Source organism: Phocoena sinus, chromosome 6, assembly GCF_008692025.1.
Source record: "Phocoena sinus isolate mPhoSin1 chromosome 6, mPhoSin1.pri, whole genome shotgun sequence".
NCBI classification, from domain to species: Eukaryota; Metazoa; Chordata; class Mammalia; order Artiodactyla; family Phocoenidae; genus Phocoena; species Phocoena sinus.
The window spans coordinates 42,803,946-42,819,735 of NC_045768.1; the positions used below are offsets into that span (position 1 = coordinate 42,803,946).

A 15,790-nucleotide genomic window follows, 5' to 3' on the forward strand; every position below is an offset into this window, starting at 1 on the left:
AACTTTGATTAGTATCTTTGTTTGTAAGACCAGGCTAATTCCTTGAGAATCCGTTGAGGTTTCGTTACCAAGGGTGGCTTGATGATGGTTTCAGGTGAGAATAGTTTCTCACCAACACTGAAGGTAGTGAGAAATATTACATTTGTATCTCCAAGTAATTACTGTGTATATGTCCACGGTTCTGTATGAAAATTATAGTGAAACTTAGGGAGAAGGTGTGTTCTGATAAAGGGGAAATGTGTGATCTAAAAATATTTTTCCATGTGTTTTTCTAATCAGGGAATATATATATTTGTAAAGTAAGTAGTAATAATTCTAAGAATACAGATGCACTTTGGGCAAAGAATTAAGTAACTTTGTGGGGGGGGTTTGTTATTTATTTTTGGCTGCATTGGGTCTTTGTTGCTGCACGCGGGCTTTCTCTAGTTGCGGCGAGCATTTATTTTTGGCTGTGTTGGGTCTTCGTTGCTGCACGGGGGCGTTCTCTAGTTGCGGTGAGCAGGGGCTACTCTCCGTTGCAGTGCGCGGGCTTCTCGTTGCGGTGGCTTCTCTTGTTGCGGAGCACGGGCTCTAGGGCACACGGGCTTCAGTAGTTGTGGCACGTGGGCTTCAGTAGTTGTGGCTCACGGGCTCTAGAGCGCAGGCTCAGTAGTTGTGGCGCACAGGCTTAGTTGCTCCGCGGCATGTGGGATCTTCCCGGACCAGGGCTCGAACCCGTGTCCCCTGCATTGGCAGGCGGATTCTTAACCACTGCACCACCAGGGAAGACCCCTAAGTAACTTTGTTTTGATTGTTATGAAATAGAACTAATAGTGAAGCCGCAAGTACACATAGCTTAAGAAATGCAAAATGAAGCCTGGTACTTTGTTCTTAATTCAGATCTTAAGCATTTGGCCATGAATGAATAATTCTTAGTGGACATTTGTGACGCTTGGTGGACTTTTGTGACAGTGTGCCAGATGCATGATTCTAAAGCCTTTGATGATTCTCTTTCAACCTTAAGAGTTATTTCAGCAGATGTTTATTATTATTATTCTCTTCCGCTTGTCAACCTGAGAGTTTGCCTCATGAAAAGAGCTGCTGAGTCTTTTGCATGTAAATCCTGATAAAAGCTGCTACAGCCCAGCCCAGGGCCACAGAAACTGAATGCATACCAAAGACGGGTTGGACTTACAAAACAATTCACAGACTGAGTAATCAATCATGTAATTCACGCGTTGTTTTTCTGATGATTTTTTTCAGAACCGAATGGAGGAAAGCAAAGCACTCTTTAGAACAATTATCACGTATCCCTGGTTCCAGAACTCCTCAGTTATTCTGTTCTTAAACAAGAAAGACCTTCTAGAGGAGAAAATTATGTATTCCCACCTAGTTGACTACTTCCCAGAATATGATGGTAAGTCAGCACTCTTCCGCCCGCCCAGTAGCTAGGGACACATTCCACCCGCCTCCCGAGACCAGTGCCTGAGCCGACACACGACAGTGCTCCGTCACTGCCTTTGCCCCGCCCCCCCCAAGCCTGCACGCTGTGACTGATGGAGTACAATTCTTGTTTGTTCTGTCTTTTAAGACAACCTGAAATGAAATGTGTCATACCCTGACAATGCTGAAAGCTATATTTCAAAGCACATAAGAAGTTGTTTTCTTTTGCTGTTCAAAGGAGGGAACAATCCCCTAGTTTTGACTAATTGTGTGTCAACCACTATAGCTCCCTCTTGATTTCCCTTTCATTTGGTAACAGTCTGCCTCTGCCTCTCTCTAGAGAGAAAACAGAACGTTGTGGTCAGGAGCCCATGGTCTGAAGTCGATCTACCCAGATTCAAATCCCAGTTCTGATATTTCCTATTTGTAGAACCGTGATCAAGTCAGTTAGTTGCTCTGGGCTTTAGGACCAAACTTATGTTTTATAGACTATAATAGATAACATACTGTGACATTTTAGCATGATGCCTGACACATGGTGAATATTTAGCAAGTATTTACTTTTGGGGGGCTTCATGACCCCATGAAGCCCCATCATCCTAAGGGATGGCACCCATCCTTTAAGCTCTTCCTGTAGCACTTAGGGTCTGTAGCACCCACTTCAGTACTCATATGTATGCACTTCGCATTATTTTCTTCCTTCTTATAAACAAATCTTGCCTCCTCAACTAGACTGTGAAATCCTGGATGACCGGGCATGACAACCAACCCCTTCCGAGAAATACTTGTTGATTGATTGGTAACAAAATGCATCCACACCCAGCCACTCTGAAACAGGTGAAAGAGTCACAGCCACTGCCCTGTAAGAACTTACATGCACGGTCCACACCCATCTCCCCATACGTGCTCAAGTCTAGGTTAGGAGTGGCTAACTACGGCCTGCCACCTCTTTTTATAAATCAAGTTTTATTGAAACAGCCATTCATTTATATACTGTCTGACCACTTTTATGCTACAACAGCAGAACTGAGTAGTTGTGACAGAGCTCAAGTGGCCCACAAAGCCGAAAATATTTCCTCTCTGGTCCTTTAACAGAGAAGTTTGCCAAACCCAGATCTAGATGAACAGCAGGTAAGAGGACAAGCTTTGAATGTCACAGAAAACCAGCACTGCCACTTACCAGCAGTGGTGCCTCGGACAAGTTTATTCAACCACTGAGTTTCTTCATGAGTGAAAGAGAATTGAATAGAATCACATATGTAAGTTACTTAGCACAGTGCCCGGCACAGAGAAGAGCACAAACCCAAAAGTACCTATTATAGAGGTGCAACAGTAAGAGAATGGGCTATTTTTTAAAAGTACATTATCAGCAAAGGGTATCTGGCATGGATGTCAGCTCAGCAGACTCCCTCAGAATGGTAATTGCTTCAAAACTAATATTCAGTTTGGCCTCACAGCTTTCTACGAAGACACAGACACATCGAGGATGGGGTTTTATTCATCTTTTCATCACACACGCGTTTGGTATGGTGCTTCTCTTGGAAGGGGAACGTTACATATTTAATGAAGTTCCCTTCTCAGATACATATAAGACTGAGCGTTGCTGACTCTACCACGTGGGGATGTTGTCAGGTATTAGAGATAGTACTGTTTTTGGTAGCAGTGTGTTCCCATCCTCTGTCCAAGTACATTTTCCTTTGTGCTTTGAGGTTCCTTTAAAACGATACTTGGCCAGCCTAGACAGTGTGTTCTCTTTTCCTCCTTTTACTTTGCCACTCGCCTGCCACCACATCACAAGCGCCGGAGCCCGGAGTCCTCAGTGCTCCTGAGGAAACTGGAAGGAAGTAACTTTGGGTTAGTTCTCTCCCACGGCAACAGGCTGGCTCCTTAAACACGAGATCTGCCCGAATAAGATGGGCACGAAGCAGCTGGCTTACACCCAAACACGCATGCTTGCCTCACACACCTGGAAGGAGAGGCTCTTTGTAGTTTTTCTCAGAACTTGGTGAGAATCCACGGATGGGATATGACCCCAACCTCCCGACGCAGCACCCGCCTACAGGCTAGCATGTTTTCATGATATGCTTGCACACGGGAGGACAGAGGCAGCACGGCCCTACAGAGCAGACCCACCGAGGCTCATGGTGCATGAGGCGGCAGCACGCACAGCACGGCACGGCACACCGGGGTTGGTTTCCTGCAGTACGACACGTGTTAGGAGTACTGTTCTCCCCTCTCTGTGCAGCGTCTTCCTAATCTCTTTACACATCTCCTTTGGCCAATAATTTCCCCAGATATCCCATCACTATGAGTGTGAGCATCTTCCTTCTAACATGTGCCCGTTGTGAATATCTTTTTTTTTTTTGCGCGGTATGCGGGCCTCTCACTGTTGTGGCCTCTCCCGTCGCGGAGCACAGGCTCCGGCCACGCAGGCCCAGCGGCCGTGGCTCACGGGCCCAGCCACTCCGCGGCACGAATCCTCGTCCCCCGCAGCGGCAGGCGGACTCTCAACCACTGCGCCACCAGGGAAGCCCCATCGTGAATATCTTTAAATCCCAAGATGTATTTTACTGTCCATCTCCCCCAGTAATACACGTAACGCGTACAGGAAACTTGGCCGTGGAAAAAGAAAGACAGACACTGGTTGTTATTCATAAAGCAAACACAGCTGTCATTCCAGGAGACTTCAAGCCCTTGTAAGATGAGCTAAGACAGAAAAAATTCTAGGCCCACTCTGCAGTGATATTTTTATCATAAACATGTTTATAGTATTCTAAATTTCACACTTCCACATTTCTGCACTTACAAGGTCTTCATTGTAATGAATGCCATTTCTGTATTTCTCTTCGGGAAGGAAAATTACCATGTCTACATGGACTTGAATTGCAAAATTGTCCATAGAGACTATGGAATTCTGTTACTGCTATGATGACTAAAAGGATTTCTTTGTAGTTTATGTTTATTCAAATAGCAAATTATGCTTAAAAACGTAACAGGTTCCAGGTGCTCTTCCGTGAACTTGAGTCTTGTTCTGATACACTTTAGAGTTAGAAAAAGAAAAAGTAGACCTTTCTTTCTCAAAAAGAATAAGTACAGGGCTTCCCTGGTGGCGCAGTGGTTGAGAGTCCGCCTGCCGATGCAGGGGACATGGGTTCGTGCCCCGGTCCGGGAAGATCCCACATGCCGCGGAGCGGCTGTGCCCGTGAGCCATGGCCGCTGAGCCTGCGCGTCCGGAGCCTGTGCTCCGCAACGGGAGAGGCCACAACAGTGAGAGGCCCGCGTACCACAAAAAAAAAAAAAAAAAAAAAAAAAAAAGAATAAGTACAAAATTCATTCATAAGCCAGAAAGATAGTGTTCTTTTAGGAAAATGAGAGGCTGCACCAGTTCTTACAATCTATTTGTCCTGGTTTTAAATATTTTTATTACTGCTATGGAATTATTAACAGTAAGTACATTGAATAAGCTAGGACATTAAGTGATTATATATATTACATATTTTTAATTGTGTAACTTTTTAATTCATTATGATGCCAGCCTTCTTAATCATTGACAAAAATTTTAATTCTGGGCTCTGAAATTAGAAATTCAAACATTCCTTTTGTAAATTGTACAAATGAGAATGATCCGTTTTCGTGGCTCTTTCTCCCAGTTTCCAGCAATGCTGGATATAAAGTTATTTGCAGTAAAGACTGGTTTGAAAAGTTTTCAGGTTGGCTGTCTGAAACTCACGGTGCATTTTGTTAGAATGTGCAGGCCCTCGGTAGAAATTTCAAAGATTTCTTTGTCCCAACCAGTAGATGACAATACTGACAGAAAGAAATCTAAGCTGTGGATGGATCCCAAGAGGGTCTTCTGAGAGAGGAAGAGTGGAGGTTATAGCGCAAGACCTTCTTTCATGGTACAGAACTAGAAAAAATGGGAGAAATGCAGATGTATAGTGCCACAAAGACTCATATGAGAAAGGTGCTCAATCCTTGATAGGTGGTGGTGGTGCTTTAGTGTTGCTTTTAATTTACAAGTTTTAAATTAATATATTTATTAGGATGTATTATGCTCTATTGAGATATAATTCATATACCATTTAAAATCCACCCATTTGAAGCGTGTAATTCAATGCTTTTTGGTATGTTATGTTAATTTTTTTAATTCTGGTAAAATATATGTAACGTAAAATTTGCCATTTTAAGCATGCAACTCAGTGATATTATAATTACACTCACAGTGCTTTGCAGCCATCACTATTCCCACAACTTTATCATCACCCCAAACAAATTCTGTAATCATGAAGCAGTAACTCCCCTTTTCTCCTCCTCCTAGCCTCTGGTAACCTCTAATCTACTTTCCGTCTCTATAAATGTGCCTAATCTAGGTACTTCATATAAGTGGAATCGTACAATATCTGTCATTTTGTGTCTGGCTTATTTTACTTGATAAAGTGTTTAAGGTTCATACATGTTGTGGCATCTATCAGAATTTAATTGTATGTATATACTACCTTTTGTTTATCCATTCCTGTTGATGGATCCTTGGGTTATTTCCACCTTTTGGCTATTATGAATAATGCAGCAATGAAAATTGGTGTACAAGTATCTGTTACAGTCCCTGCTTTCAGTTCTTTTTGGGTATATACCTAGGAGTGGAATTGCTGGCTCATGTGGTAAGTCTGTGTTTAGAGTTTTGGGGAATCATCAAACTGTTTTCCATTTTACATTCTCAGCAACAATGCACAACGGTTCAGATTCCTCCACATGCTTGCTGACACTTGTTATTTTCCACTTGATTTGATTATAGCCATTCTAGTAGATGTGAAGTGGTATCTTATTGCGATTTTGATTTGTATTCCCTAATGAGGTTGAGCATCTTTTCATGTGCTTATTGGCCATTTATATATCTTCCTGAGAGAAATGTTTATTCAAGTCCTTTGCCCATCTTTTTATCAGGCTGTCTTTTTGTTGTTGAATCGTAGGAGTTCTTGGTATATTCTGGATATTTACCCCCTTAGCAGATATGTGATTTGCAAATATTTCCTCCCATTCTGTAGGTTGTCTTTTCTTTTTGGTCATTCTTTTTTTTTTTATTTCTTATTGAAGTATAGTTGAATTACAATGTTGTGTTAATGACTGCTGTACAGCAGAGTGTGTAGGTTGTCCCTTTACTTTCTTGACGTCCTTTGATATACAAAAGTTCTTAATTTTGATGAAGTCCAATTGATCTGTTTTCTCTTTCGTTGCCTGTGACTTTGGTGTCATATCTAAGAATCTGTTGCAAAATTATTAAGTAACTTCTTCATATATCCTGGTAAATGTACCACAATCCTTCTAAGACAGTGCTTGGCACATAAGAGACCCTGGATAAAAGTAAGAAAATGTAAACCAACTTTTTAAATCATCACCCGTAGTGAATTGAATTCTCATAAATGTGGTTTGCTCAGAAACATCAGAAGTGAGGCTACAGAGGACAGCTGTAGATGGACCAGACCTTAAGGAACAGGTTTTGTATTCTGAGAGAGATTTCAGTCTGGAGAATGTAAAATGATCCGTCGTGGAGTGGGGGAGGGGAGACACACGGGGCAGATTGACAGGAGAGCCTGAGGCAGTTTTGTTGTACGCATGCTTATTATGCAGCTGAAACCAGCTCAGTTAACTCAGTCCAACAGAAGTAAACTAATCACACCCCTACTGAAGATTCTGCTGTGGCTCCCTATCTCCCAAAGAATCAGAGCTAAACTTAGCCTGCCCTTCAAGCTGTCTGCCTGTTTTCACCTAATCACATTCTGTGGATGGATGGAGATGAATGGATGGGCAGGTAAAGTGACACAGGGGAGCAATTACACATAGTAGTGTTGAGGAAGGTGCTTGTAACAGATCCGGTCTGCACTGAAGAGGTCTTTATGAGCGTCAGTAACCACTGACTGAGCAAATGCCTTAACAGATCAGCTGACCAATGTCCCTTTCCTCCCTTGGCCAACAGGACCCCAGCGAGATGCCCAGGCAGCTCGAGAATTCATCCTGAAGATGTTCGTGGACCTGAATCCAGACAGTGACAAAATTATCTACTCCCATTTCACATGCGCCACAGACACCGAGAACATCCGCTTTGTCTTTGCCGCCGTCAAAGACACCATCCTCCAATTGAACCTGAAGGAGTACAATCTGGTCTAATTGTGCCTCCTTGACACTGCCCTTCCCTTCCCTGGTGGGCTATTGAAGCTATACAAGAGGGACTGTATTTCTGTGGAAAGCAATTTGCATAATACTAATTTATTGCCGTCCTGGACTCTGTGTGAGTGTGTCCACAGAGTTCGTAGTAAATATTATGATTTTATTTAAACTATTCAGAGGAAAAACAGGATGCTGAAGTACAGTCCCAGCACATTTCCTCTCTTTTTTTTTAGGCAAAACCTTGTGACTCAATGTATTTTAAATTCTCAGTCATACACTCACAAAGAGCTGTTTCTTCCTCTCTCTCTCTCCCCCCTCTTCTTTTCTATTGAGCAAAATGAAGCTGATTTATTTTCCTTTTCCTAACCCATCCCTTCCTCCTGATTTTTCCCACATTACAATGGCCTTTATCCTAGTTCCATTCTTGGTCAAGTTTTTCTCTCAACTGATACAGTCAGGACAAGTGTCATTCAATTTAAGCCATCAACATCAGCTTAATTTAACAGTTTGTAGTTTTTACTGAAGGATTATAAGTATTAATACTGTGGTTTTAAATGTATTGCTGTGGATATACATGTAGAGGTTTTTTTATATAAATACATTGTTTTGCCTCACTTTGGGCTGGGACAGTGGATGCCCATCTAACGGTTAAGTGTCTTTTTTTTTTTTGGATTTCTACCTTCAGCCATAGCTTGGTTGCTCAGTGAACTGTACATAAGTCAGTAAGGCAAGGGCCAAGACACACAGAAGTCCGTCCTTTTGAAATGCCATGTGCCATTGTCCTTCCTCCTTTCCTTCCCTTTTTTTTTTCACCTTGCTTTCTTCAAACTGCAGATGCCAAAAAATATATGCCAAGAGACACTACATTATTCCAATGGCTGCTACCCAGATCCTTTTCATAGGTTGCTCTTAATTTTTTTTTCCTTCAGTTCAAACTTTTCCTCCCTTTTTTTTTTTTCTTAGTGTTTGGGCCACAGTTTTTAAAATGACTTTTATTAATGGGTATGTGTTGCCAAAGCTGGCTTTTAAAAAAATTTTTTTAGTAAGAACTTAAAAGCCAGTATCTTAAAGTGTAAGAGAGTAAGACTGTGAAGGCTAAAATGTTTGGCTGTGAATGAACCTGAAATACCAGTTGCCAAACAGTTGGTCACTGTCAACTTGACTCTCATAGTCCATCCTTTTCTTTGCCCTTAAAATCATTGTTTTGTGTCCACATTCCATGTTGAGCATCTAAATCGACAATGTGGAAAAGCTGTCCTGTGTGATACCCCATGAAATCTGCTTTTCTCTCTTCATTTGAAGCCAGTTTTACTCTCTTTGTGTTCTTTAAGGTCAAGTAGGTCTGCCAAAAACATTGGTTGATAGTATCATTCTGACACCTTTAATTTGCAGAATCTGAAGTTACTGCTCGTTTACCATCTTTGGGATCTTAAACTGGTGACTGGCTGAGTTGAACTTAAGGAAGATTTGTGGACCGAAACTCAAAAGTAACCTCTCTGTTCTATAGAACATGTATTTATATAAATGAACATAGTAGGAGAGAGGTCTGGAATTCTATATGTGCAATTTTTCAACCAATGCAAAAAACACAGCACATGTATTGATGAGCTTCTGTCAAGCAGTTTGAGTTGAAATATAATTTAAGAACATAAGTCATGACTGTTTTAAACCTGCTGGGAAGTTAGAATTAGGCCATGATGCTGGTCTCAGTTTAACTACAATACTATTTGGCACGAGTCTAAACTTTCATATACGTCACTCTTTTGGAACAGTAAAGGAGAGGGAGAAAATCAATGGCTTATCAGATGAGTACCAGAGTTACTAAGTAGTCATGGGATGTTCCCATTCTTTACTCTCCCAGCCTCAAACTACACAGGTTACTTGTTTTTTTTTTTTTTCTCCTTATTCAGAAAGCACCTGTAATTTAATTAAGAAACAGACTGCCTGTAGGTCTAGTGCAATTACGAATGCTCTAATCATTGTACATACATCTCTCCCTTGATATCGCATCATCCATACTGGCTTTGTAATCATTAATTTTTTGGCAGATTGAATGTGCTGTATTGATATGTATCTATGTAATTGTATTGTGTGTCTTGTAGCTAATTCACATTTTGAATAATGTTATTTTATTTACTTTTTTAAGAGAGGAGAATGTAAATTTGTCAGTTTATTTCTGACTAGGGATATTTTTTTTTCCATTTAGAAAAGAAAAAAAAAAACCTTACTATCGTACGGAGCGGTACTAGCATCGTGCTATATAAAATCATTTGCACATTCCTGAGTAGAGGTATACTGATTATAAGACCCAAAGGTCTTAAGACCCAAAGGTAATTTCATAGCAAAAATCAGTTGGAGCTTTTATACAAACATGGAAACCAACTTTGTAGAACTTTTGCCATTTGACCTAGGATTGGAATATGAGCTTTTATACAATTCATATTCTTATTTGGCAAATATGCACAGTTTAGTATTACCTCTCTGATGGCCTTTATTAGAAAGGCAGTTTTAGAAGCTATTGTGATCCACTAAGGAAATGTTTTAACAGCTAGCGACCACTGCTTGCCTGAAAGGGCGATCTTAAATTTGGTGCAGCAAAAGAAAAAAAAAAAGAAAAAAAAAAATAAACAACAACATTTGAAGGCCTACAGTGTGTATAGAGAAAACCTCATCACAAGGTCATAAGTGTTACAGTTTTAGGGAATCAAGATATTCTATTTAATAGAGCTATAGTAGATGTAGTCAATTAAACCTGATCTCAAAGCTCAAAGAAGCTGAGCAAAACAGGGAAAGATTGTTATATTTGTCTTTATGAAATCGGGATGGAATTGCTATGCAGAATTGCGGTTTGTGGTCTCACTGTTCATCTTAGGGTGCATGACAAGATCCCTTCTCTTGAGAAAGGAAAAAATTGATCACCCTAGTTACAGTGACGCATAGAAACCGAATTGTATCCACACTAGTCAGTCGAAGCTAAAGGATTTTCTTTTTTGTTTCTTTGGGGTTTTACTGAAGGGTCTGGGGTGGGAAGGGATTCTTTTCAGTTTTGTATAAAAACGAAGTTTACTCATGCTTTCTATTATTATTGTGATTGCAAGCATTCTAAGCGTGTGCCGCTGGACCCCTCTTGTGATGCTCTCGGTAACAGTAACGGAGGCCTGTGGCGAGTTTTGTGGTGACTTGGGCATGTCTTATTGAAAAACAAAAACACAAAACACAGAAACCTTTCTTCAGCAGACCAAGGCAAGCAGCCGTTTCATGACTCACTTAACACATTGCAGTGTACCAGTTTACAGATGATTTTTCCCTTTTTGCGTGACATGGCAGTTCCAACCCACAGAGAATCCCTTATTTGTAAATTGGAGGTTTGTACTATGCCTTACAGAGCTTAAATTCAGAAGTTTGTGCCTCATATCTGAAACAAAGGGAAATAACAAAAGTAAGTAAATCCCCTCAGAGTGTTCGTTTTTAAATACATTTTCATATAAAGAGCTCTGTTGAATGTCATGAATAGATTGGGGGGGAAAAATCTTCTAGAAACCTGCATATGTTGTTTACTAGCAGATGACATCTACAAAAGGTATTTAAGGAACACCCGAAACTTGTATTTTTTTGTAGATTAACTAGCAGGTCTAATATTTTAAAAAGGTAATTCAGCTAAAGGACAATTGACTTTTTGTACTTCAGACTATCTTGATTGTCGAGGTGTACGAACGGTAATTTTAAAATTTATACTCTGCCAGATGATTGTAAACTTCAGTTGTCTTAAGTTAGGAGTCAGTGAAAAGCTATTTATGCTGGATAGGGGTCAAAAATGACTATTATTTGCAAAAAATATATATAAAAATAATGGGAAGAAAGGGCTGCCTAATGAGATACTGCAAGACTCAGATACTGGTTGGAAATAATCAAGTGACCCTCAATTTCCCTTTGTTTTCAGTTTCTCAAAAAGAATGAATGAAATGAAATATAGCAGAATGTTAACCCATATAAAAATAAAGTGTACCCAAATATTGTAACGATATTGCTGCTCTTCTTAAAATTAAATAAGGGTTTAAAACCACTTAATTGGTCATCGACAACATCTCAGTTGACACAGATAAGGTGTGCTTGGTATACTGTTTTCTTCCAAAGGTTATCTTTGGTTAGAAACACACACAAAAATTAAAACTAGTAAGTAACATTGTGTTTATCTATCTCTACATATTTCCAGCATATGTAGCGTTAATAGATCTGTCCTGGTAACTATGTCTTTGGGATTTCATTTTGATTCCATAAAATTAGGAAAAGAAATGGCTTAGTTGTATATGACTAGCTAGAGATTTTTGGAGCCAAACACCTGCTGTTTCGTAGATACTTAGTACACAGTCTGAACTTGCCACTTGTTTTTCTCACAGAATAACCATTTCCTGCTGTCTTCCCAACTACCAGTGCCCTTCAATAACCCTGTTGCTTCTAAAATCATCTGTTCAAAGTATGCATATACACCCAGCACATAGTAGGTGCTCAAATATTAATTTCCTTCTTACCTCCCTTATCATGTATCCTCCATTTCCCCATATGATTCCACCCCAATAGTAAGTGGCATTTACATGTTATGAAAACATCTATTGGGTAAAATTGGATCTCACTTGGATAAAGGAATTCTGACTTCCATTTAAGCTTTGGTAGACAGAAAAACAACAGGGAGAAGATATTCTTCAATAGAATATTTTTAAGTTTAGAAAAGGAAGATGGAAAATTACTATGTAACTTTGTTCAGGTTACTTCGACTGAAACACATGTTTTTGGTGGATTTCTTTTCCTCAAAGAACTCTCTAAATGCAACTTGCTGGATTCCTCACCTGTCATCATGCTGGAAACCCTTACTAGACCTATGTATTTAGGGAGTTTTGTCAGAAAAACATTTTTAACTTGCAGTATTTAAAAGAATCATATTTACTGTTCTTAAAATGTCATTCAAATGCATGTATTGTCTATTGTTTGGGGATGGGAACTAGTTTTGCAAAAAAAACACCTAATGTTGTATAATAATGCCCCGATGATCTTGCTGGTTAAAAATACAGTATTTTTGGCCATAAGTTTGTACTACAGTTTTCTTCATTCTTGAGTTTTCCTTCTCTTGAAGTTGCCTAAGCCTCTCCAAGACTATTTTTTATTATAAGGAGTATTGGGATAAATCTTTCCTTCCTTAAAGCACTTTATACTGCACATCCATTTCCCAAAGTAGGTTCAATAGTTTTTAAACAAACCACCAAAAAAAAACAAAAACAAAAAACCCTTTTCCTTTCTGAATATAATCAGAAATTTCCGACTTCTTTAGTGGAAGTTTTCATACGATAGTGTTTATCAAATTTGTTTTAAAAAAAATACTTGCCCTAATTTAGGTTGCAAGCAACTGTCAAAACAAGTTTAAATAGCTGCTCAATAAAGACTTACAACAAGCCCCAGTCTTCACCCTGAGGCCATCTCCTCAGAGAAAGAACACGGGGCCTCACAGGCAGAGGGTTTCATTAGAGTTTCTTGTCTCAGCCCTGGGAATGAAAGGTCCACTCCACGTGGGAAAAAGGACCTGGGGTAGGTGTCCTTTAAGTCTGTGATTTTTAGAAACGTAACATCGAGGCTTTTGAGATCAGCTAAAAACTAGCTTTTCTTTTTCTAGCAATTTTGTGAAGTTGGGGTGATGGCAGCAAGCGCTTCTCCAGAAAATCGGTGCTTACGTATAGGGACCTGAAACCGTAACAGAAGCAAGACCTGTTCCTGCTACTTGTGATCAGGTCTTTTACTTGGTAGCCCAGCCCTTGCTTAGGGAATTTTGTGTCTTGCAGAATACTGTTGCGTCCATTGACTTTAGAGAAGAAAGTGTCATTTTTACTTAAAAGCCTTAGTTTTAAGGCTGTCCTATCCTTGCACGTTTTAGAGACCCTTTCCAGTAGGTGGTGTCCCTTCTCTCTGGATCTTCCTGTGAGGGGAATGGTGTGCCTGGGGACTGTCATTAGTACGGGCCTGGAGTGACAGTTCCCACAGCCTCTCTGCCGAGGAACCGGGGTGTTAAGCAGCCCTCTAGTGCTCCTCACTCTGTGGCCTTCTTGCTGGGGCCTGACCCCACCAGGACCTGACCTTGGTCCATCTGCGTCATCATCTTGAAGACCCCCGCCCACAGAAAAAGACAGGAACTTGGTGAACGTTATTTGAGCCACGTATTTTAACTTGATCTTTCAACTCACAGGTCAAGCCTGCCTAGTCTGATTTTTTTCTGTCCTGTTCTGGGAGCAATAAAAGAGTAGCTGGTCTGAAAGCTGCTCTACCTTTCTCTTCATCTTCCCTGTCTCCTCCCATTTTTTCTCTTAGGATGTGACAGCCGGCATGCTGCCTCTTGAGAAACCAGTTAGACCACAGCAAAGAGGTGGGGGGAGAACTTGATGCCAAGGAACAACAGTAGTCCGTGTGAGAGTGCGTACAGAGCAACTTCTAATCGTCACCAGCCGGTGTCTTGTTTTTCTCTAGTCTAATTCTGAGTCATTTCCATGTTCATCAGCTACTTCATATTTAAAGCCTTTACTGAAATGTTGATCAGGGTTGGACAGTGGAAGGCAGTGGTTGAGGGTGGGTTTCTGGTTGGTACATTTTGTTCTAAGTTATCTGTGTGTTACCATTGTTGCTTTGTTTCATTGCCACGGCTAATTAAATACAGTTCCAGCTATTAGGAGGCACAGAACTCAGTCTGTTTTAAGGGAGCCTCCCTTAGGTCCCTGCGAAACAAGGCCTTGGTTGTAAAATGCGGGTCTCTTTAAAATCTAAGATATACAGGGAATTCTGAAAAGATTCTTTTTGAATTCTCATGCCTCAAGACTTTAAATATGATCTGGGTTGAGGCTCTCTCTGTTTTCGTCAAGAATGCAAAGGCCAGATATTTTTCTGTCCCAAAAGCCTGTGGGTAAGATAGGCAACTTGCCTCTTTAAGAGGGTAATTAAACCAAACCATAGTAGCAAAGAGCCGATGGGGTTCCCTCAGCGGCCCTTCCGGGCCCTTCCACCGCACTGCTTCGGCCCTCGGTGGCCTTGGAGGAGGAGTTCTGCAGCTTAGAGGACTATATGCCTGTCCCATTGAGACAGGCTGCATAAAGGGCCCCTGGAACTTTCACCCTGTTCGCAGTTTGACCAGTGTATTTCTATGGTGGATATTTTAAGCATCTTTAGAAATGAGAGTCCCAGGAAAAGAGATTGGCAAGTGAAGCTTGGCAAACCCTGGAAGTCTGTAAATGGAATTCCACATTATGTACCCAGCTACCAAGAAGCTTCCAGAGCTGCTCACAAGACCATGTTTGTGTCTGCTCTGGGGTCCCCTCACCTAGGGCGCCATGCCTATTAGGGATCCCACACTGCCTGCCACGTACTGTCCAGTCAAGGCGCCAGCTGGGGCGCCCCTGACATGCAGGGTCCACGTCAGGAATTGTAAATGCCGTGGTTATTTTCCCAGGCTCGGAGCAGCATTAGCAAAAAGGGCCTGCTTTCTTTTCGCGGAATACAAAACAACCCAGCCAGTGGTATCCTGATAAATGGTTAACAGCGGGGGAGCAGTGCAGGATTATGGTACTGATTGGTAGTGAGTGCTGATTTCCATGGTTGAAATGTTCCCCCACCATGCCCAGTTTTAAGCTACTGATTTGTAAGGTCACAACTCAGAGTTGGGAAGCGATGCTAACGATGGACTCTCAAGCTATCCTGCAGGGAGGACACCCTCACTCCCTTAAGACAATGCGTTTCTGTAAACCTGAGAAGCCTACCTGGCTAATTGTACCCAGAGCACATGCATTCCCTTCCCCGTAACCTGGATCTAATTACCAAAGAGCAACCTGCTCACAATAGGCTCAGAGATGAGGCAGCTTGGCTGGCGATACTAAACACTTAAACTCTCCGAAGGAACAGCAGGAATGGGTGGGTACACCTGAAACTAAGTCAACTATACTCCAATATAAAATTTTAAAATGAAGAAAAAAAAAAAAGGAATGGCAGGAATGGGTGCCCAGGAAGCTGGAGAGGAAAAATGCAAAATCAATTTGGACATCGGATTAACCTAACGCTCTGTGTGCATGCGTGTGAAATGTCTCAGCATTTCCAAGCAGTTCAGTCATTGCTAAACAAAGAGAAAAAGCCTGTCCAAATATTCATACCAGTGGGTGACACGATTAATCCTAAATCTCTT

General features: G+C 41.1%; 1 protein-coding gene across 1 annotated transcript in view; it reads left to right on the top strand.

Moving 5' to 3' along the window:
* The window catches only part of GNAQ (G protein subunit alpha q), a 290,925-nt gene extending 278,260 nt beyond the window's left edge, over positions 1-12,665 (top strand). The window contains exons 6-7 of the mRNA XM_032634848.1: positions 1,243-1,396; positions 7,394-12,665. Of these exons, the coding sequence (XP_032490739.1) occupies positions 1,243-1,396; positions 7,394-7,584 (345 nt within the window). The 3' untranslated portion in view covers positions 7,585-12,665. The remainder of the gene's footprint in view (positions 1-1,242; positions 1,397-7,393) is intronic.
* Positions 12,666-15,790: the final 3,125 nt, after the last annotated feature.